The sequence below is a fragment of the Sminthopsis crassicaudata genome, chromosome 4 (genome assembly GCF_048593235.1).
Source record: "Sminthopsis crassicaudata isolate SCR6 chromosome 4, ASM4859323v1, whole genome shotgun sequence".
NCBI lineage: Eukaryota > Metazoa > Chordata > Mammalia > Dasyuromorphia > Dasyuridae > Sminthopsis > Sminthopsis crassicaudata.
In genome coordinates, this window is record NC_133620.1 from 75,583,586 (window position 1) to 75,608,107 (window position 24,522).

The window sequence follows — 24,522 nt, forward strand, 5'->3', positions numbered from 1 at the left end:
CATATATACACACACACACATACATATGTATATATTGTGTATAAGTGTGCAGCAGAAATATTTTTCATTATTGCTTTCTAATCTTACTCCATTAAAATAGCTTTTTGGGGTTGGGGAAGAGTGGAGAGGAGAGGTAGGCAGTCTTGAGGGAATGGACCAGTGATTTCATTAATACAGCTAAGTCCTTGTTTGACCACTTATAGTACCAATGTAATTTTGCAATTTAAGCTTTTTAAGAGGCTTTTTAGACTGTAAATCAAATTCAAATAAAGGATGCCTGCAGGTTGTATATTGACTTAGAAAACTTCAAATTGGTAAGATTTCTGTTATAATGTATTTTTATCTCCCAATCACATTTGAATCTGTTTCCCGGCATTTGGAAAGCACTTAAACCTACAGGCTGAAAGTTTGACACCTCTTTTCTTAGAGTTACTTGCCACAGAAAAATAATTTGACCAAATCACAGTGTGTATCAGAAGTGAGTCATCCTAACTTGGAGACTAGCTTTCTATTCATTAGGCCATGCTACTTCTCAAAAGTTAATTTTAATTCCCTAAATTATTTCCTGACAAATTTTGTAAATGAGAAACTTGCTTACCTGGTTTCGAGCTTTCCAGCGTTTGATATCTTCTTCTAGCAATTTCTTTTCTGCTTGCAACATACCACTTTTCTCACTCAGTTCAGCATTTGATTCTTGTAATGGTAAGATATCTAACTCCAGTTTCCTGACCTGGAGAACAAAACATCTTATCACTACTATTTTGGCTGACATAAACGAAAATAATATTTAGAAAACATGCTTCTTCTCCTGCTTTCTTCATGCCTGAATAAGCAAGTTACAAACCTTTGCTTGCATCTGTTGTAGTTCTTGTTCCAGCCTTTCTTTTTCTTCCCTCAGCATCTTGTTGGTTTCTATAACTACATTCATTGTTTCAGTTTTTTTCATCAGTTCTTCATGCTGAGCCATTGTTTTTGCAGTAACCTAAAGATATAAAAAAATTAAACAAGGTAAGAGAGGATATTCCTATTCAGATCCAAAATGTCCAAGAAAGCAATGATTAATGAAAAAGAGCAGAAAGCTTTATTACATTCATGAGGAATTTTCCCCCCAAAAGGGAAGAAAAGACTTATAGGGGTTGTGAGTAACCTCTGTTACCACATCTTATGTACTAAGCTCGAACTTACTTTCCCCTGGACTAGATACATATATATTTTTATGTGCCCCCGTACTGGGGAAGGATTGTTTTGTATCACTTTATGTTGTTGTTAAATCATGTGGTTTTGTCTGACTCTTTTGTAATTGCATTTTGGGATTTTCTTGGCAGAGATACCGGAGTGGCTTGCCATTTCTCCAGCTCATTTTACAGATGAGGAAACTGAGGCAAACATAGTGAAGTGACTTTCCCAGGGTCACACAGCTGGTGTCTGAAGCTGGATTTGAACTCATGAAGGTGAATTTTCCTGATTCTAAGTCCTAAGTTCTATCCCCTGTGCCACCTATTTGTCCACATAGCACTTAACTATATCACTTGTTTAATAAATATGTATCCAATGAAAGTTAATCAGATTCAACTGGCTGTTAAAAATTCATAATCATTGGATACAGCACACTAGTGGGGGCCTTATTAGATTTAGTACTAGAAAAATCCTGGGATTTTTAGAGTTCTCTAGAATCTTGAAGGGAGAAATAACAAACACTCTGGGGATTCAACCTGTCAGTACAAGCAGAAGTCAGAAAAGGAAACCCTGAGAATGTGCTATATGATTCTATGAAACTGGGGGGAAAAAAAATTTAGGTTTGATGTAAGAAAAAAACTTTCTAACAATTAGAGCTGTTCAGGGGCAGCTAGGTGGCGCAGTGGATAGAGCAACAGCCCTGAATTCAGGAGGACCCAAGTTCAAATCTGGTCTCAGACAATTAGAGCTGTTCAAAAATGGAAATGAGTTGCCTTGGGAGGATTCATAGATGATGGGACCATAGAACTGGATGTGACTTTATAGGAATATTGTCATTTCTAACTGAATTAGCATGATAGTGAAAAAGAATTAACCTTTTTAAAGAGTCTTTAAATAACAACAGCAACAACATATGATTTATATTTCTAATTATGTATGCATTCATCCAAGTTTGTGACTGGTGCAAGAATAGGTAATGGTTTCTTTTAAAATTTAAAAGGAAAGAATCCATGTGATTATATGCCAGAGAACAACTAATTTAAGAAAATGACAATTCTTGTAAAACATTTGGGGGGGTGGTGAAGATGTGGTAGAAGTTGATAATCTTATTTACAAAGTAATATTTAAAAAAAACCAACACAACCAAATCACTAAAGACATATACCTGGACTTTCTCCCTCTCAGCATTTAGACTATCCTGCAGCTCCTGAAGCTCTCTTTCTAGGAGCTCTACCCGTTGCCTGTAACGCAAACTTTCTACCTGGGCTACTTCAAACCTGGTTTCTGCAATTTCTTTTTCTCGCCGTATAAACCTGCAGCAAGAAAGACATTTAAGATTATTTTAAAAATGCCTGCCTTCGTAGATCTCACCTAAAAACAATATAGCTTAAAACTTCCAATGCTGACAATTGTTTTTCAAATTTTTAAGAACAAGATGAAAATGAACACAAAACATAATTACCATACAGAAAGTGACCAAAAATGTTTAAAATAGTGCCAAACCATTTTATTTTTTTCCTTTTATATCAAAAACTCATAGATAAATCTAGATCTTGCCAACTCATACGTGAAGTATGAATCCTCTGCAACATATGTTTAACATCCAAGTGAAAAAAATAGAGAATGGAATTTTGCTCTACAGGGTTATAGGAACTGGGCCTGTAATTTCATGGGTACTAAGAACTCCTATCAATGAATGCAGGTCTGTAACTCATAAAAAGTTGCCTTCAGTGCAAGATGATATGATGTGCCCAGGGATACAAAGTCAGTAGATGTTAGAAATAAGGTGGGGTTTCTTCGTTTTTAATTTTTATCCACTAAGTAATGTTCTCCTTTGAATGTGAATGAATAAATACTAAAAATAATGTTAGGCTGAAGATGCCTAAATTCTCACTTCAGGTCAGAACCTAAAAATAGAATTTACCTGAAGCCCCCAAATCCTGACAAAAATGGGTGGTAACTATTTTGCTTATAAATAATTTAAGAGAAATGAATCTTAGCATGAGAGTGTGAAACTAATTTATTAACTACAATAAACTAACCTATAGATAAAAAAAGCAGATTAGCTTGAATATATTTTATTTACCTGAGAATTTCTAAGATTTGTTCTTGAGACTTGCCTTCTTCATTTAGAGAAACATTTAATGAACCTTGCACACCTTCTTTCATAGAAGTCACAACCTTGTCACTTAATTTTTCAATCTGATCATGAAGTAATGTATTTTGTTTCTCTAAGTCTTCACAGCGAGACACACACTTGGCAGCTTCATCCTGCAAATCAAAAATGTGTTATCCACTGACTTTTTTTTAGTTTATTGACAATGGTCATTTAAAAAACTTAGCCTTAAAAAAAAATTCAATATTTTTATATCTACAAATGAATGTACCTTTAACATTCTCTCTCTTTCCTCCCAAGAGGCTTTGCATTCCAACAACTGTGATTCTGCTTTCTGAGCTGTTTCTTCCAATTGCTGACGCACTAGTAAGTTTTTAGACACTTGTTCTTTAGCAGCCTGCAAAGCTTCTACATCAGCAGCATGTAACATCAGTTCTCGTTCATATTTATTCTGAGCCTCTATTGCTATTTTAGCCTGTAATAAATAAAAAGAGAGAGAATTATCTATGACATTAAGTTCCTTCAGCTCCTGGGGAATTGGTCCCTTTTGTCTGAAATGATGGGTTTAGGCCAGATAATCTTGAAGGTATCTTCTACCTCCAGAATTCAATGGTCTCATAATTCTACACATCAACCACATTTGCTCATTCATATCCGAAAAGTTATAATGAGGGACTCTTGGGATATGGCCATCTTAACCACTTTTTCCTTGAAAGAAAGCATGATGCTACTAAGTATTTTTATGGCTTCCCATTTTTAGAGTAACTATTTTTACTTAAATGGATTCACAAGTGAATTTTACTAAGCATTTAAAAACCAATTAATTTCAATACTATGTAATCTATTTGGAAAAATGGTAGAGTCCCACCAAATTCCTTTTACAACACAAATATGCTACTGATGCTTAAGCCAGGAAAGAGCTAATCTAGAAAGAAAATTATAGCTTTATTTCCCTAAATAAATATTAATACAAAATTTTAAAATGAAATACTAGTAAAGAGATTATAGCAATATATCACAAAGATCATATATTATGACTGGTGGATTTTATTACGAGGAATGCAGGACTAGTTTATTATTAGGAAAACTATCAATATGATTGACTGTATTTTTTTTGATAATTTATTAATTTTATAATTATGATTTTTTTTTTGACAATACATATGCATGGGTAATTTCCTTTTTTTAACAGCATTATCCCTCGTATTCACTTTTCCAAATTTTCCCCTCCCTCCCTCTACTCCCTTCTCTAGATGACAGGCAATCCCATATATATTAAATGTGTTATAGTATGTGATTGACTGTATTAAGAACCCCCCCCCCCAAAAAAAACCAACCCAAAAGAAATCATATGATTAATTCATGAGACCGATAAAAACCTTCAAGAGACACAAATTCTGGGAGATTAGTAACAAATTTATTTTTTAAATAATATTTTTCCCAATTACATGTCAAGACAATTTTTAGCATTAAATTTTACAGGAATTTGAATTCCAAATTTTTCTCTTCCTCTCTCCCAAAGATGGTTGGCAGTTTGATATAGTTTGTACATGTGTTATCATGTAAAACATATTTCCATATCACAAATATGAAAGAAATAGATCAAAAGAGAAAAAACATGAAAAAGAATAAAAGTGAAAAATGTATGCTCTGATCTATATTCATAGTCCATCAGTTCTTAATCTGGATATGGAAAGCATTTTCCTTTGTGAGTTTTTTGTACTTATCTTGGATCACTGTGTTGCTGAGAAAAGCCTAGTCATTCATAGTTGATCATCACTCATTGTTGCTGATACTGTAGTGTATATACAGTATATATAGTGTTTTCCTGGTTCTGCTTATTTCATTCTGCATAGGTTTGTACAAGTTTTTTCAAATTTTTCTTCAATATTCCCATTCATCATTTCTTATTACAAAATTATATTCCACTGGTTCAGCCATTTTCCAACTGATGGGCATCCCCTCAATTTCCAATATTTTGCCACAATAAAAAGAGCTGCCATAAATATTTTTCATGTTTGGTCTTTTTCACTTTTTTAATGATTTCTTTGGGATACAGATCTATTGCTGGATTAGAGTATGCATAGTTTGGTTGCCCCTAGGGCATAGTTCTGAATTGGTCTCCAGAATTGTTGGATAAGATCAGAACTCAACCAATGGAGCATTTATGTCCCCGTTTTCTTACATCCCTTCCAGCATTTTATCATTTTCCTTTTTTGTCATACTGGTCAATATAATAAGTGCAGCATGGTACTTCAGAGTTGCCTTAATTTGCATATCTCTATTAAAAACGAATTTAAAGCACTTCTTTATATGCCTATACATTATTTTGATTTCATCAAAACTGCCTATTCAAATCCTCTGATCATTTATCAACAGAGGAAGGGCTTACATTTTTATAAATTACTCCCCCCCCCCCCCAGGCTAGGGTTAAGTGACTTGCCCAGGGTCTCACAGCTAGGAAGTGTTAAGTGAGATCAAATTTGAACTCGGGTCCTCCTGAATTCAAGGCTGGTGCTCTATTTCGCCACCTAGCTGCCCCTATTTTTATAAATTTGACTCAGTTCTCTCTATATATGAGAAATGACATATTTATCAGACACTTGCTATAAATATAAATTTCTCAACTTTTTGTTTTCCTTCTAATCTTGGTTTTATTGATTTTGTTTGTGCAAGTTTTCAAATTTAATATAATGAAAAATATCTCATTTGTATTTCTTAATGCTCTGTATTTTGTTTCACCATGAATTCTTTCCTTCTCCACAGATCTGACAAGTAGACTACTTCTTTCTCTTCTAATTGCTTATGATGTCATCCTTTATTTCTAATCTAATTTTTCTAATATTCTAGTCTTTAATTTTTTGATTGTATTTATCAAGTTTTGAGGAGACACTTGTCCAATTCTAATTTTTAGGGAATTGTTTTCCTCAGTTACCTCTTAAAATTCCTTTCTCATTTGTTCAATTCTACTTTTAAAAATAATTGTTTTCTCTTTCCAAACGATTGACTCTTTTTTTTGGTAATTCTCTTTTTCACTCATTACTTTTCCCAATTTTCTTCCTCATCTTTGTCTTATTTTTTGGGGGGGGAAGGGAGCTGTTTTTTTGGTCATCTTTCTTGGTCTTTTCCTTTCTTTTAGCTTTGAATTTTTAAGTAAAAGTGACACTATTTCAAGTTTCTTGTGCTAGGCTGCAGGCCCTGGCTGTTTACCTAGTGCTGCACTGATGTTGTGCTGAGGTCCATGGGGGACCTGACTATCTGCCACTGCACTGAGAGGGTTAGGTAAGAGGTTGGCTAGTATTGCTGGAGGCTGTGTGGGCTCCTGAAGCTTACCTGGTGTTGAGCTGAGATTCTAGTTGTGATGTTTTGCATGTGCTGAGGCCAGTGGGATATTTCTAATATTTCCCCAGGGCTACAGTTAAGCATATGGGTATCTGGCTGCAGGTGTCTATCTGTTTGCCTAGGGCTAAATTGAAACACATCATAGTTCTCAGAGCTGGTTCTGCTTGTTTCCTGGCTATGCTAAATAAGGCATGTGGCAAATCCTTGTGTTGGCATCTATCTACTCTACTGCAATGAGACTGAAGATATCCCATTGGATAGCTGGGACATTTCCTGTTTTGGACTATGGTTAAGAGATTCTTTTACCCCATCTTTTTGCTGATCCAGGATTTATACTGGGGTGCTATTTTATGGTTGTGTGGAAGTAAATATGAATTATATGGTGAACTACTACAAGTTAGTTCCAGAAGTGCAAATCTATTAATTAGTCTAGCTGGCAATCACAAAACCGTGGTCAGTTTTTTTTTTTTTTTTTTTGGTTTTTTTTTGAACACCAAAGATCTGAAGTAACCATTTTAAAAACTACAAATACTTACTTGTTCTTGACAATCACGTCTGGCTTGCTGCTCATTACTCAAAGCTGTGCTTGCTCTCTGAAGAGCTTCCTGAACTTCATTTTGAACACTAGAGAGAGTCTTCTTTAATTCAGATAGCTACAACAGAACAAAGTCCAAATTAACTGTATCCTTGGTTTAACATTACAAAAATAAAATATTGAAAACTTTTGCAGTATAAAGCAATGGTTTCAATTAGAAAAAGAAATGGGGCCATCAAACTATATTAAAGATCCCTAACAAGGTTGCATATTATAGAGTGAAAAAATGCATATTAACATTATTTATGTTCTAATATATTTTTATTTGTTTTGTTAATTATTTCCAATTACATTTTCTGGCTTGGGCCCTCAGTATTGCTGGTAGATAATGTTCACATCTGATACCTCTGGTGTAAAGTTATGGGAAGGAATTATTAAGTCTTGATAATCATAAACAAGGGCTAAAACCAAAGAGCTGGGCAGACAGTTTCTATGTACAAGGAAAACTGCAGAAGTGGGATAATAGCTAACAAAACTTATCTTAAAAGCTTGTAAAAAAGAAAAAAAAAAAGAAAAAAAAAAACAGGCGGACAGGCAAGGGATTAAACTTACCTGCTGCTCCATACTTTCAAGAGCTCTGCGCTTTTCATCTTGAAGTTCTTGTTTTTCCTTCTCTGCTTCCATTAGTTTTTTTTCCAGTTGTGCCTGATACTCAGCTGAGTCTTTTAAACGGGCTTCAATATTTTTACGTACCTCTTCTGTCACCTTGTCATCAGAAAACAGAAATTAAGAATCCAAAAACAAATTGTACAATTAATTTTAAATTATACCAGACCTGAAACCTTGAGACAAAAATAAACATTACCATTGTGAAGGTGAAGGGTATGATAATTGATTTGCCTTATGACTCCATAAAAAATTCTTATAATCTTTAGTCCTTAAACTGACAATATTTAAATCCCATTCCTAACTACTAATTACTCCCTCAATACTCTAATATATCAGCTCCAGTGCTCCTTATGTCCTCATCTCATTCAACCCTATTTCTCTCATTATGTCTACTTCCCCATCTTGCAATTTTGTAGCTCTTTATATATATATATAGTTACCTTGAAGGTAAGAACTGTTAAAAGTTTCTGGGATTTCCACATCACATAACAATGTCTGGTTCACAGTAGGTACTAAATAAGTGTTTGAGATAAACTGAGCATACAAGCACTTATAGGATATATTGAGGAGTAACTGACAGTTTTAGGAGATGGCTAGCTAAGTCACAGATTAAGTGACTCATCTGTATCAGGATTACACAATTGTAAGTATGTCAGAGATAGGCTTGAAAAACAAGTATTCAACTTGTAAAGTATAATCTGTCTAACCTGTAACTAAAATGGGAATATACATATACTATACATATACACTATTATACACACACTGATATAACACTACTAAAACGATTAATAGGATGGAATATTAGTTGAAAATGTTCAATACTGAAAAATAACTCAAGGTTGAATGAAAAATCAAAGTCTGCTATTAAATACATTAAGTTTCCACATGCTTCACATTATATTGCTTACTTGTTTCTCCTTGTTTAGGGATTCTTCTAAGCTAAGAACCATAGCTCGATACTGTTCTACATTACTAGAAGTTGTCTTGAGTCTTTCCTTTAGATCATTAATCTGTTCTTCAGCTTGCCTTAGTTGACTGATAAGATCATCTATGTCTTCTTTAGTATTAGGCTGACCTGAAATAATATTTAGATATTTATAGATATTTTGGGACACAATTCAATTCAAGGTGTTTTATATGTCAAGAATGTGGTCACACTTGTAAGCTAGTGAAACCTATAGAGAAACAATAATTAACTCTCAGAAGCTTACACTCTGGGCTTAATTTCCTCATATGTAAAATGAGGCTGCTGAATTAGAGAACTTCTGACATTGTACTGAATATTTTCAACAGTTAAACAATTGTAATATATTATGATTACCTGCTCATGACACTTTACAGACCGATATTCAACTTATTAAGAAATAAATAATATATTTAGTCCTGATTTTATTCTAGGAAGAGAAGTACTCAGTGATTAAAACTAGCAACCTAATTCTTCATAAATTCTAATAAGTGCCTCTTCTCTTACCCAAAACTGGATCAGTCTATAATGTAGTTTTGTAAGACAGATTATAGCACAGAAAATAAACTTAAATTGTTTACCTTTTCCAGGAGCTCTCTGTGCTGACTGGGAAGCAAGCTGGGCTTCAACATTATTGAGTTGTTGTTTCAATGTAGCAGCTTCCTTTTGAGCATTTTTAAGTAATTCTTTTGTATTAAGGTGACGGTTTATTTCAGTCTCTAGTTGTCTCTTTGTATCTAAGAGATGAACCTACAAAAGATGAATTTCAAGAATGTTTCTACTTTAAACCAAAATTTTCTTTTCCATGGTTTTTTAAAAGTGGTTGATGGAAAACACTCAAACTCAAAATAAAACTGTCCTAGATAACAATACTATAAAGATGAAACAAGATAAGGCATTGCTCTCAAGGAGTTTACAATCTTCCATAGGGAAAGTAAAACAGCTATACAGATAATGACCAAATAAATGATAACAGCTACCAAAAAGGAGATTCACACAAAATGTTATGAAAGGTTGAGTGACTAATGATATTTTAAGGGAAATAATAAAGACTTCATAAAGATTGATAGCTCATCTGGTCCTAAAAGACAATAGGAGAGATCTTTCTAGGGCACGGGAAATAACATTTATAAAGGCACTGAGGAAAGAAAGGAGGAGCTTAGGCAATGACAAGCTCATACATGAAAATGGTTATGTACTAAAACAGACAAGGTAATTTGGAGTCAGAGGCCTATAAAGGCTAATAAGTGTGTTGGCTAAGTTCACACTAGGCAAGATTCAACCACAACAATTATCTTTTCCAAATATACTCACATCTTGATTTCTTGTAAGTGTGTGTCTTTGTTCTACTTCATTTTCTAATTTCTTCTTCAGCTGAGATATTTCACGTTCAAGCTTTTCTATCTGGTTATTAAGTCTCTGCTTAGTTTCTGTTTCAGATCTCTCCAGTATTCCCTTATGAAAAGGAAATGTCATAGGATTTTAGAAAATTAGCAAAAACAAATTTATTCAGCACCTATAAAAAGTGTGAGGCAATGAAAAGAGAAAAATAATAATGAAAACAGTCCCTAAGTTCAAGGAACTTAAATTTATTGGCAGAAAATATATATGCACATAACCAAACATAGAAAAAAGTAAATTGGGGGGATAGAGTGAGAGATAGCAGCTGAAGAGAAGTCAGTACATAGTGCCTGAGTGAGACCTGAAGAAAGCTAGGGGTTCTAAGAAGAAAAAGGCAACAGTGAGGAGAGAAGGGATAAAAATTGTCCATCAGTATATGCTAAGCATCACAAGCTCTTTTTATCTACCAAAGAGAAAGTCTATATTTTTAAAAATACATCACATGTCTACTTGAACATGATTAATTTCCAGATTACCCACACTAAGAAATTATTTTCAGACATTTATCAAAGTGAAGCACTATGCATATAACTACAAAGGAAAATATCAACAAAAACTTCAAGATCTTGCAATTAGGTCTTATTTTTTAAATGCAGAGAATATTGGATTTTAAACCAATTTTATTGAAAGTTATTAAATTTTAAAAAACAAAAAAGCTCAAATTCAAAAATCCCTACAACTCTTATATTGTAACAAAAAACAGAAATTGCTATTTCTTTTGTGCAGACATCATACCTCCTCCACCCTTCACTTTAGAGGAATACCTGAATTGTTTGTAGGTTAGTTAGTAATAAGTTTTGTCCTCTTTGCTCAGCTAACAAAGATTCTCTCTGTTGCGAGAGGCGAACTTCTGACAATTTCAACATTTCCTTTTCCTTTTTCAGATTTTCTGCTCTTACCTTAAAAGGAAAAAAAAATTGATATGGGAAAAAATAAAATCAGATTCATATCTAGTCTAAAATATTTATAAACACGTCACTGTCAAATATTAATGTTAAACTTAGATGACATTTAAGTTTATCCATTAAATACATATGGCTCTTAAAATTAATCTAATGCATCTTTAATTCAACAAGCATTAATAGAAGGCTTATTATATACTAGATATTTTAGAAGATAATAAGGTTTCAGGAAAAGCAGAGTTCTTCAATCATAATAAACAAACAATGTTTGGCTACTAAGTTCTTCCAAGGGGATCAGTTAGGGATGCTATGATTACCAACTCTTTTTCTGATCCTGCTCCATCAGGCTGTGTATTCAAATAGAGAGGCAAGGCCAGCAACCCAGCCTTATAACTTTACTTAATCCCTTCCTCCAAATTGCTGAGAATTCTCAAAATAGATGGGGAGTAGGGCTGGGGGAGGAGAGAGCTGTTAGCAAGTCACTCTTCTTATGGCTCTTCACCTGCCAATCCTATCATGATCCTTCCCTCACTTGGATTAGCTATAGATCATCAATAATAACCATTCTTATGAGATAGCATACCACACTACCAGGGGTTAGTATGGATATTGCGTTTCATCTGCTGATTCAAGACTATCAGTTCTGCAGCTGAATTCTTACTACACACACACACACACACACACAATCTGAGAGACAAAAGTGTAAAAGTTTATACTAATGGCTAGCTGTTAATAATTGGCTGGACTGATTCTTAAAGTTTTTTTTTTTTCCCTGAGGCTAAGTGAGTTGCCCAGGGTCACATAGCTAGGAAGTATTAAGTGTCTGAGACCAGATTTGAACTCAGGTCCTCCTGAATACAAGACTGGTGCTCTATCCACTGCGCCACCTAGCTGCCCCGATTCTTAAATTTTCTATGTCTTATTGGAATACTAATAAATGTCCATTTCTGATTAGCAGTACAGCACACTGGACAGGGATCCATCATAGGGCCAGGAAGCTCTATATTCAAGCCAAACCTTTGACAAGTGCTGGCTCTGTGACTAGTAATTCATTCAATCCCTTAGTGTTCCAGAAAATTCTCTTAAGTCTCTCAATTTTGGAGAAGGTTCATTGATAGAGAAAGTTTGCTTATCTGAGTTTCCTTATATCAGCAACTGTTCAATATTTTGGTTTCAGGCCCTCTTTAGAGGGCTTGAAAAACCTCTCTTCCTCAAAAAGCTTTTGTTATATAAGCTATATTATCAATGTTTATAGGATTAGAAACTAAGGTGTTCTCTTATTACTATGAAAAGTTTTGAACTTGAAGACCACACTTTGAAAATTGCCCTCTATGGGGGCAGCTAGGTGGCGCAGTGGATAGAGCACCAGCCCTGAATTCAGGAGGACCTGAGTTCAAACCTGGTCTCAAACACTTAACACTTCCTAGCTGTGTGACCCTGGGCAAGTCACTTAACCCCAGCCTCAAAAAAAAAAAAAAAAAAAAGAGAATTGCCCTCTACTTATGAAAGCACAGATGACCAAATCCAGACTAACTTTATTTTCTATGATCAAATGATATATAAAATCTGCAAGTAAAGATTACTAGCTATCCACAAACCAGTTATAAGATCCAAAAATATCTAAGTTGTATCTATGTTAAACTTACATTAAAAAAAATAAATAAAGACATTTGTTTAAAAAAAAAAAAAAAAAAAAAAAGCAAGAGCACTTTTAGGTAAAATCTACAAAAGGAAATTTAATTAATCTCACTTCTGCAACTGCCAACTTTTCATTTGCTCCTCTTAGATCTTGAGTCATTGTATTGATGATCTGCTCCTGCTTTTGAGTTGTTGCAGTGAGTTTTTGGTTTCTTTCATGTAAAGATGTAATTTCTCTACGGTATCCCTCGACGTTGTCTTGTAGCATTTCGTAGCTTGCATTATAAAAAAAAAGCAAAAACACATTATAACTGAAATATTAATAAGCTCAAAAAATGAGCAGAATGACTTCTTAAAAATGTTAACTTTCATTTAAGTGGCATGCAGAAATAGGTACCATACTGTACAAAAGGTCACACTTTTCTCTCAAATTTGGCTTGAATAAAACCTAAATGTAACTTATAGTTAAGTGACCAAATTGGAATACATGCAATAATTTCAAATGAAATGGAAAAACAATACTTCCTTATGCCAAAATAGTAAATTATTCACTTTTATATAACATCCTTAATACTGATTAGCTAAAAAACAAATAACCCCATAAAAAATTAAAGTAAACTTGTACTAGATTCTAATTAAATAGAAAAGTACCCGACATTTCATGCTAGTGAATCTAAACAAAAGCACAAATTATTAAATGGCTTTTCCATTTTAAACAGAAACCAATTTACCGTTTAGAAGCAAAATCTAGCTGAGTAGAAATCTTGGTATTCTGTGACCGTAAATCTGTAACTTGTTCCTGAAGTTTCTCAACTTGTTCATTTTGAATTTTATCATTTTCTACCTTTTCTTTTTTGTAGTTTTCAAAAATTTCCTGCAACTACATATTAAAGAGAAATTATTGAATGATGTTGAAAACTTTCCTTCTTAAAATATGCCCTAGAAAAAGAAAAACAAGAGTTATACCTGCTTAAGTGCAGCCTTGGCCTCTATTGCCTCTGTTGACTCAACTGCAGCAACTGGAGCAGGAGTAGAGATGGTCTGTGACACACCTGAAGAATGCTTTGGTGTGGACATCAGGGAAATCTCCTCTAAGCTTGAAGCTTCATAAAAACAAAATGAACACATTAGTTATCAGAGCTGTTTTTAGTTTCCTGCATGTCTTTGCTTTCATTGGATCATTTTTTTAAAATAATGAAATGGGCATTAAGTTATTTGAATCAGATAAGTGCAGAATTTGATACTACATGTGTCCTTCATTGTTTTATTCAGAGAAACATGGGAGACAACAATGAGTCAAGCTAACAAGAATCACTTAGGAGCACATGACTTTTTGAAAGAAAAGAATGGCATGTAAACACAATCAAGAAATATAATTCTTTTATTAGAATCAGATCACTTCTTAACATAGACTTTAGAAACATATTATTTCCCCTCCCCCCCATACCTGGAAGTTTAAATAATGTCTACCTTGCAATGGAATAACAACTCCAGTTGTCTGCGACAACAAAATACGATACATGTCACGTTGACGGACTATTGAATCAACAAGTTGCATCTGATGGTGTCGGGATTCACGAAGTTGTTCCAATTCAGTGAGGGCACTCTCAAGCTGAATTTGAAGTTCAGTAATTCTGCAAGATATAGTTATATACTTCAAAGAAATGTCATTGACTAAATTTTGATAGTTCTACCACAAATTACTACAGGCTTCTACTTTATAATACTCTACATAATATCTTCCTGTGCTGGGGGTGAAAAAAAGACATAGTCTAGATATGACAGTAAGTACATCTCTTATAGAGTTAATATGTAATAGGGGGATATGAAATATATGCATAGAAAGAAAATACAGTATCAAGCGCAAATCAAAATGATGAGAGTTTAATGGAAGATAATTGTTTCATAGAAATGTTTGAAATTGGCTTTAAACAATGGTAAGGTTTTAATGGGTGGATGGGGGAGGAAATCCCAAGAATATGAGCACAAGACTATCTAATACAAAATATAAATCAAAAATTCATGAATTTTTCCCTCTGAATTCCTTTAGCTAATTCAAACCATTTGAATGCTTTGAAAAATTCATTTAATGCCACTAAGCATGCATAGGGTATCTATGTACTTATACAAAGAACTTTTAAATACATAAGATTATTGTAATGTACAATTTATTGGGAACAATGTGTTGATTCCAAGAATCTTTGTTTTGGTATCTCCAGTACCTAACAAAGTGCTCTGCACCTTTTAAGTACTTAATAAATTCAAGCTGAATCCAATTTTTTTTTTTGGGGGGGGGAAAACAAACAAACCAAAAACCAACTCAAAAATACTATATCTAGAATATTCTTTTTGTCATCATTTTAATAATCCACCTAAAAAAAGGGAAAAATCATTAGAATGGCATGACCTAGTTTTCATTATGAAGTTGTGATAGCTCAAGATCATTCCTTCAATTTTTATATAAACATTAAAACTGTTCCCTTATTGTTCTAGAATTTTGTCAGGAAATAAAATGAAGATCACTGGCCAATATTAAAAATTCCCATTGTCTTTTTACTAAAAACTGGAACAACATTTGCCCTTTTCTAAATCTGAGTATTATTTCCTTTCCCATGACTATTCAAATATCACAAATACTTCAATAATGCTATCTGCTGCTTCTTTTTAATACCAAAGATGCAATTCATCTGGGCCAGATAATGGAATCAAGATGGTCTTTTACTTTCTCCTTGTTCAGCCTGTGTTTCTATTCCCTAATTAAGCATATTATTCTGTGGTAATCTGTTCAAAGACTATTCTACTTAGCAGCAAAAACAGAAGCTAAATAAGAATTAGACAACTGCCTTTTCTGTTATCAGTTACGGTCATCTCATCTACTCTGTAGATCACCTCTGATTCTTCACATTGGTTTAAAATAACTTTTGGGGGAGGTAATACAGAGAACAGATAGTAATCACCATAAAAGGATTTAATTGGAAATGAAGTTTAAATAGAAGCTCAAAACCTGAAAGGATTTAAACAGACTACCATATGTACTATACATAATTTACTCACAAAATTTTAGTCTTTTGTAATATCTATTTGTTTTCTCATTATTAATTCAAAAGATTTTACAGTTTAAATTTACAAATTTAAATTACTTATTCTCTTAATTTATATTTTCCTAAGGTTAACATAAAAAAATGCTAATAAGACAGAAAATGCATCACATAAATCAAAGGATGACTATCTTATTAAAGTAAAACATAAAAATAGATTATTTTAATAACTCTCAACTTTTTACCTTGAAGAAGTAGTTTCTTGTTCTTCTCTTTCTCTTGTCTCCCCAAGCTCCCTAAGGGCTACTAAAAGGCGCTGATTCTGTTGCTGGAGTTCTTCAATATTTCTGTAGGAGACTAGATGCTGTGATATAACTTCAGATGAACTACTGATGTCAGCAGAACTTACTTCTTCATCACGAATTACATGATTACCCCTTGCTTCTTCAAGTTCCATCAAAAGAACTCTAATCTGAGAGAGGATACAATGTTATTAAAGTATTGCTGATTTGGGTCTGAAAAAAATAACTTTTAGAAAAGAAATTATTAGAACAAAAATAATATTTAGAACAGAAAGCAAATTTCTAAGATCATTCTCATGTCCTTATTATTTTAAAAAACTTAAGAGGGGAAAAAAAAAGTTGACAGTTAACACAGTAGAGTTTGAGACTTGCAAGTAAGGAAGATCTAAATCTGAATACTGCCTCAGACTTATTAGATGCCTCAGTTTTCTCATTTGTAAAATGGGAATAACAGTACCTATTCCAGAGGATTACTGTAAAAGATTAAAGTGCTTTGCAAACCTAAAAGCATTACATAAACATTATCTTTTACAATCAGCAGTACCACTTTAATTAATCACCTAAAAAAAGCATTCTATCTTATCATTTAGATACTGATAATTTCAAAGTAAAAGACAAGCAATTTTGATGTATGTAAAGTTGCATTTATTATATAAAAGTTGTCAAATACATAAACTTCCCCCCCCCAAGATATTCTTTAGCAATATCAGTAGAATAATACAATAAGATAAAGTATATTGGTAAGAGAAACATAACAGACACTAACTTTAGAATCTAATTCATTGTTAAGTGTCATTTGATATAAAGTGGATCAATCCTTATTCCCTATAGTGAAGGATTTACTAAAGAAAGCAACTACTGTAAAAGTAGTTTGATCTCTTAAACACTGACCCCAAAGGCAGAATCAGAGGAAGGCCAAAGTACTAAAATTCAAATTTTCTAACCTGTTGTGATAGATCTTTCACTTGTATTTCCATTCTTTGGTTGTCCCTTTCAAGTACAGATGAATGTTTGTTGGCTTTATCAGTGTCCTCTTGCAATCGCTGTATTTCCTATAAACCAGAAATAGTTTAAACCTTGCAAAAATCAGCATTTCTATCTAAGACAAAAATTTGGCTCTAAGAAGTTTGAGACCACTATTATCAAAAATGGTATTATGCTATTAGAAGTATAGCAGATTAATACTAAATCACAGATGGGAAATGTTAAAAAAGGAAATAACCCTTAAGAATTTCAATCATGTCTGTTCTGATTGACTCTAAAGAGAACAGAACATTCTTTACAATATGCCACTGAGCTACTTGTTACACTATCAATTTTAAATTTTTACAAAATTTAAAATAAGCTAATAAATCATGTTTCATCTTCACCTATTCCCTAGTTTGGAATGAAAAAGAGTACACTTACCTTCATTGCTTGCTCAAGCTTAACAGACAAACTTGCCACAGCCTTTTGGGCACGTTCATATTCCTCACGTTGGCGTTTCAGAATTGGTGCTTTTGCTTCAACTTCTTTTACTATTTCATCTAGATATTTATTAATTCTTTTATTCTCCAGCTTCTCTAGGAGCAACTGATCCTGTGTTTCTACATATGCATTGTATAGCTGTAAGAGAAAACATACAATGTCGAGTTTAAGTACAATATTAAAAGATAGGTAAGAACACAATAGCTCACAAATGAAATTTAAAAGAAATTTTTTGTGACATTAATTAGGCAATCATTTCACAAATATGGATATTACCAACAGTCAATTCTAAGCATGATTCTTCTAAGTAATAACTTGTAGTTCTGGAATTTTAAATCAAAATGTTTTATTATGCTTAAATGTTAAAAATCTCACCTCAGTTAGTTTCATTCCAGGTTTCACTATTTTAGCTACAGCTGCTGCAGTAGGAGACATAGCTGCAAGTTCCTCTTCAGATAATATGGCCCCTACATATATAAACACAAATAATATTTCATAGTTGTACAAACTCAAAACAAACTAAACATCCAGGTTACTGAGTTTTCTAACACATGTAAAAAGAATTTTACCTACATTTTAAGTTCTTTCCAGTCTTCCTTCACATTACATTCCAGCCCAACAAGATTACCTCCTAAATCATGCTTCAGATGTTGTCTTTTAAATGCCTTTCCTCATGTTAATTCTGTGTCTGGTATGGCCCCTTTCATTTGAGTACTGGATTTGAAGTTATCAGAGATTCAAGTTCAAATCCTGTCTCGGTCACCTAGCTATTTGACTACAGGCAGGTCACTTAGTCTCTGAGCCTCAGATTAGTAGCACTATATACTATGAAAACAGTATCAAGGGTAATACAATAATATTTAAACTTAAAAATTATACCACCTTTTATATACTCAAAGAACATCTATTTCTGTGCTCCAAGTCACTAAAAACATATGCAAATATCCATACCTTTCCGTTTTGTGGCTGAAAGTAGATCATTAGCATTCTCCAGTTCTCTCTCTAATTTGCCAATTTTCTCTAGCAATTCTTTTTCCATTTTGGCTTTTGATTCTTCCACTTCCATTAAATGGTCTTGCATTCCTTTATTAGCTAAAACATTAAGATAATTTAAAAAGAAACCATATCACACTGTAGAAGAAAAATCTAGAATTTGCTAAATTTTAGTGTTAAAAATTGTTGCTTTTTCCTCTAAAGCATACAGCAAACAGTTTCCAAGGATGAAAGTTTGTTTGAGGGGAGGAAATACTCATTCCTTCTATCTACTACTGTTCATTCAAAATTTAATTCAATTGAATTATATTTAACACACATGCCTTTGGTTCTTACTATCAATGTTTCTTTTGGTCTCCTGATATCCCTCTTTCCCATACAGAAATAAAGGGGTGGTACTTTAACCATTTCATTTCATTTGTGATTTTTCATTTGAAGGCCTATGTGTAATCAATAAAAAAATGTTTTGTGTATAGTCAGAAATCAGATAGTGAAGTATAGTTCAAACTGTGAGAAAGCTTAAGTTAGGTTCTGAAAATGAACAAAGTAATGAGCCTTGACATAGACTTAGCATACTGAAATTAGGGAAAATTTTTGTTGTTGTTCAGTCTTTTCAGCTGTGTCCAAGTCTTCATCATTCCCTTTGGGATTTTCTTAGCAGAAATATGAGAAGGGGTTTACCATTTCTTTCTTTAGCTCATTTTACAGATGAGAAAACAGACAAACAGGATTAAGTCATTTGCCCAGGCAAATCTAGCACACAACTAATAAATATTTGAAGCCTGATCAGAATTCAGGGAGATTGGTCTTCCTGACTCCAGGTCTGGCACTGTAACCTTTGTGTCATCTAGTTGCCCTAAGGAAAAACCTAACTTTATAAGATAGTGATGGACAAATAAATAGGGTATCCCAAGTCTCAGTGCAGATAAAAGCTTTAGTAGCTGAAAACTAATAAGATTTTTGAAACATCTTGTGCACATGGATATTTATATGTAACACAAATGTACCATATGAAGCAACAGAACAGCTTCCCCCCTCCCCCAAAATTCTAGTACACAGTAGTATTAGAACTAAGATGGGAACCAAATTTCACTTTTAAAATACTATTGTAAAATCTCTCAGGTAAGTTATATTAGATAAATCTACTTGATTTATGTTAATCATATCATTTGCAAGAGAAAAGAAATCTATCTTAAATATTTTCCCTCTCCTTTTAGAACTTTTCTTACCTTCTCCAGCGTCTTTCAAGAGCTTGTGAAGCTCATCTACTGCTCGAGTTAGCTCACTGCTTTTTGCTTCAGAATCATCAGCAGCACTCTAAAATAATGTTTAATCAGAAGCTGTTAAATAACAATAAAAACAGTAATAAGACCAGGACACTAAAAATTTATAGTATTACATTTACCTTATACAAATTAGAGAGTTTCATGTGAGCATTTAGCTCACTGTGAAATTTTTCTTCCATATTGGTCTGCTGCTCCTTGGCCTAGAAAGTAAACAAAATCATAATAAATCCTAATATCTTAGCACTATATGAAATTTTTCAAATGGTCAAGATTAGGGAGGATTTTCTTTTAAAAGAGAGAGAGAGAGAGAGAGAGAGAGAGAGAGAGAGAGAGAGAGAGAGAGAGAGAGAGAGAGAGAGAGAGAAGAGAAGAGAAGAGAAGAGAAGAGAAGAGAAGAGAAGAGAAGAGAAGAGAAGAGAAGAGAAGAGAAGAGAAGAGAAGAGGAGAGAGAGAGAGAACACAAGAAAATGTTATTTTTTACCAAATGACAAGATGACAAAATTAAATTATAATCATGTTCCAAAAGCTTTAGTAAAATGATCTCATTATTTTCTGGTCCTCTAGAGAAACTATTAAGAATTTCATAATATTGAAATTAACATGTATTCCTACTTTTAACATAGTATAGTACAGTCTGTTCTTGATCTTAAGATCTTAAGATACTACAAGTTGATACGTGAACTAATCTATGAAGAATTAAGTCAAATATTATATATATAAAAGTATTGAACTTAACAGCACTTAGCAGTTTTGTAAAATATAAAAATGATTTCACTTTTTCTTCATAATAAACTTGGAAAGCAGCTATTCTTATCTTTAGTTTATAGATGATGAAACAAGGCAGACAGAGGTTAGTAAATTTGAATAGGGTCATACATTGAGTGTCTGAAGTCAAATCTGAACTCAGGTCTTCTTTATTCTAGGTCTACTGCTTAATAAATACCACCACCTCGCTGCCTCAAATGGCTCATAAGGTCTCTTCCAGCCCCGAACTTATGAACCCAAGAATGCTTTCACATTGTCAAAGTAGTAGTTGAACTTAACATACCTCTTTCAATTTGTTCAGAAGGTCTTCGACATGTTTTTGTAGATGGTCATTTGATGCTTTCAAGCCATGCACTTGTTCTTCCATCCTGGAAACCTATATGAACAAAATTTATGCAGGGAAAGCAGTGTCACAAAATTTAAATTACCTCAAATTTATGATTACACCACCACCACCACCAACAACAACAACAAAAAAAACAAAACCCCACACATTCTACTTCTCCCTCCCTCATACACGTTTGCAAAAAATGTAGTAGTACATGGAGAACTTTTTTTAAAAAATGAAATATCAAAAAACAAATCAGTTATAGAGAAATTTTAAAGAAATATTTTTTTGATTTTATAAGCAAAATATTAATAACATCTTCAATTTTTGGTTTATACTCCTATTAGAATGTTGTTTTGCTTCAAGACTGAAGAAATATCTCATATAATTTGCACACACAATTCTAAAAATGAAAAGATTTGACCACATATCCATAAAGAGACTATTTTTATTCTACTAACTTACCTCCTCTTTTTTATTTTCAAGATTACATTTAAGTTCCAGGATTTCATTTCCTTTTTCTCTACTAACAGCCAGAAGTTCATCAGTTTTGGTTTTTAGCTCTGTATTCAGCCACGTGTTCTGACTATGTAATAATTCCTTTTCTTGTTCCAAACGTTTCTCTCGATACTACAGAAATCACAGGAAATAGTTTTACAGAGGGGGGGCACACAGGAAATAGTTTTACAGAGGGGGGGAAAAAAGATTTAAAAGAGATAAACTAGAGTTGGTATACAACTAAAGAATATTAACTATATTTTTATTTGTTTACAGTCAGAAGTGCTTCTTGTAGTCTGTAATTTGAATAAAAATTTGCTTCATAGAAAACTGACTGAATAAGACATGCATTTGAGGACAACACTTTAAAATGTCACATAATGATTATATTTACAATTTTCTGACAAGTTTTTCTTATACACTTTAGCTTTTAAAATCTTATATAACGGTTTAAATCAATCTTTCCAACCTCATACATTTCTTCTCTTGCTACATTTTACAATCCAAATAGGCTTCTCTATGCCTTATAATAGCATCCCATTTCTCTTTTCCATGCCTTTGCCATCAAGTTATCTTATACCTGGAATGCACCTTCTGTTTGTATCTGTTTTACAGACTAGTTATCTTAGATAAAAAATAAACCTTAAATTGAATTTAACAGATCATGACTAATGTCTCAGTCAGCTATGTAACTTTCCCAGTAAAAATGATAGCTCTGGATCCCTATTATTAAACATTAGAAAGACCAAAAATTTTTATTACTGACAACAGTAATAAAAAGTACAACTGACAGGCTATATTTGAAATTTAGTTTTCCAAAGTGTTAACCATGAACCACAATTTGTACATGCTGAGTACCTTAACAGAAACATCAGATGCTTGAAGTTCATCTAATTTTAACTGTAGCTCTCCTTTTGAGGTATTGCTTTCCTTGAGTTTTTCATTTAGGCGTTTAACATCCTCTAAAAGTCAGAAAAGGATATTAAAATTATTAAAAGTGCTAGAGTGTATAAATGCCATGTCTTAGTCCTTACTGTATGTCCCTAACAATTAATATTATAGCTTTCACATAAGAGACACTCAACAAAGGTATTGTACATTCTGTACAATAAAATCTAAATACAGCAAACAAAAAAATGCCTTTGAGCTTGCTAAATTATCTAGCTCTTCAATATTCCATGCTTAACTGTTATAAATTTAACCTTCACTTGAAATGCAATCATTAGTTAATACAAGTAGGAAATGAACCAAAAAATGGAAAATGAAAACGTATTTTTGCACTTTTACAACTGTATCCATTGTTTGTATGTCTTTCATACACCCTTAAGATTCTGAAGAGATGCCACTCAGCAGCTCATCTAGGAAAACTATGCTCTGGCTCCAGATTAATAGATTAATTTTGCTTCATAAATTCTCTCTAAAAGAGCCTACTAAATACATAAAGTAATAAGGATTAACATCTTTCAAAGCAACCCTTAAGACTAGAAATAATATAACAATTATACCTTTCTTTATTACATAGTCTAAACTGTTATAATTGAAAAGAGTAATTTAATCCCTGTAAATCTTAAAAAAATAACATTTCAATTAATAAGAAACAAAATTTTTGAACACATTTTTCATACCAGTTAAATATTCAAGTTCTTGTGAACGTCTTTCACTGGTTCTGACCAAATCTCTTTTCTCAGCTTCCAATTCCTCCTTTACTCTTGTAAGTTGACTCTATCCATTAAAATAAAGAGTATAAAGTAAAAACAATGTAATGTAAGTTATTTAGCAAAGTAAAGTCACTATTAACTAGGTACATGAAATCTTAAGCTAAATTTTAGATATACCAAAAAATACATCTTAATTTTGCCTGATTTAAATCAGCCAAAGCTTAAGTCAGGTATCTTTCTTTCAACATAATTCGCATTTTCCTAATGCCATTTAAAGAAGAATTTTGAATCCTAAACAAATCTATGAAAATTATGTTCAGGCTTCAGTCAGCACTAGATCTATTTTGCTTCATAACTTCTCATTTTAAAAGTGATTATTTTTAAACAAGCTCACTGAATACATAAAATAATTATTAAAAGTAACATTTTTTTCAAAGAGTAAATAAGCAACTCTCCCATTATGATAAATGGGCAATTTATCTATACAAATTTTCACGAGTACTCTTGAAAGAAGAGGCCATATTTCAAATAGTTTTTGTTAAAAACGAAAAACAAATGATTAAAAAATTAACTGCTGTGGCCAAGTTCTAAAATTTTATTTTTATTGTTGGTGAGTCACAAGGTTTTAGCCTTATGGTGACTAAGTAATCCATTACTATAAACAATAGAAAGTTTTTTTCAATTATAGTCAATGGAAATGTTTATTGGCTTCCCTGATGTTCTGAAAAGTTTCTCCTGTGAAATAATCCGATGTGAATACAAACTTTATTTTTTGCTATTTATTTATTTATTTATTTAGAATCAGTTGTTGTAAAGAAGCAAAAAGAATATACAACAGAAGCAATCATATTTACATAAGTTACTAACTTGGAATGAATCACAAATAATTTACAAATCATCTTTATGCATATGAACAATGATTATTTTACCTGAATAGCAATATGTCGATCTTGAGCAGTTTCCAATTCTTTGTTTTTCTCAGTCACTGACTTCAATTGTTGATCTGAATATAAAGAATATTAAAAAAGTAAACAATGACACAATACTTAAGCAGAAAAACAAAATCATACAATTTTAAATCTCAAAGAGATTTTAGAGAACATGGAGTCTGATTTTTTCATTTTAAAGTTGAGATTGAAGCTCAAATAAACTCTGACTTGACCAAAGATATAAATATATTGGTTCAATAGTTTCCTAATTTTACAAATATGATCATCTTCACCTAATCAAAATATATTCTTTATTTTGCACCAGACCTAGCAAAGTAATGAAGAACTCCCAGTACCAATGTAGATAAGCACCTATTTTACAACTTCTACAATCTTAAGAAAGTTGCCCAAGGATATTGGGAGGTGCAGCCACATGTTTTATTAGAGTGAAAGACAGCACTTGAACTCAGAAATCAAATTATTGTGACTGCAAACAGTAATCTTCTATGTATGCA

The 24,522-nt window shown here is 32.7% G+C and overlaps 1 protein-coding gene across 2 annotated transcripts in view; it reads right to left on the bottom strand.

The window, feature by feature from the left end:
• Positions 1-24,522, bottom strand: part of TPR (translocated promoter region, nuclear basket protein) — a 60,712-nt gene that overhangs the window by 26,927 nt on the left and 9,263 nt on the right. For both annotated transcript variants that reach the window (XM_074308596.1, XM_074308595.1), the window contains 27 exons: positions 24,008-24,081; positions 23,046-23,142; positions 22,279-22,382; positions 21,388-21,552; positions 20,878-20,970; positions 19,949-20,029; positions 19,773-19,860; positions 18,502-18,642; positions 17,926-18,017; positions 17,491-17,688; positions 17,028-17,135; positions 16,027-16,253; positions 14,214-14,377; positions 13,710-13,846; positions 13,475-13,623; positions 12,856-13,018; positions 10,968-11,102; positions 10,117-10,257; positions 9,384-9,552; positions 8,747-8,913; positions 7,782-7,934; positions 7,171-7,287; positions 3,564-3,767; positions 3,263-3,447; positions 2,342-2,489; positions 845-982; positions 599-730 (listed from right to left, as the gene is read on the bottom strand). In XM_074308596.1, the coding sequence (XP_074164697.1) occupies positions 599-730; positions 845-982; positions 2,342-2,489; positions 3,263-3,447; positions 3,564-3,767; positions 7,171-7,287; positions 7,782-7,934; positions 8,747-8,913; positions 9,384-9,552; positions 10,117-10,257; positions 10,968-11,102; positions 12,856-13,018; positions 13,475-13,623; positions 13,710-13,846; positions 14,214-14,377; positions 16,027-16,253; positions 17,028-17,135; positions 17,491-17,688; positions 17,926-18,017; positions 18,502-18,642; positions 19,773-19,860; positions 19,949-20,029; positions 20,878-20,970; positions 21,388-21,552; positions 22,279-22,382; positions 23,046-23,142; positions 24,008-24,081 (3,770 nt within the window). The remainder of the gene's footprint in view (positions 1-598; positions 731-844; positions 983-2,341; positions 2,490-3,262; positions 3,448-3,563; positions 3,768-7,170; positions 7,288-7,781; positions 7,935-8,746; positions 8,914-9,383; positions 9,553-10,116; positions 10,258-10,967; positions 11,103-12,855; positions 13,019-13,474; positions 13,624-13,709; positions 13,847-14,213; positions 14,378-16,026; positions 16,254-17,027; positions 17,136-17,490; positions 17,689-17,925; positions 18,018-18,501; positions 18,643-19,772; positions 19,861-19,948; positions 20,030-20,877; positions 20,971-21,387; positions 21,553-22,278; positions 22,383-23,045; positions 23,143-24,007; positions 24,082-24,522) is intronic.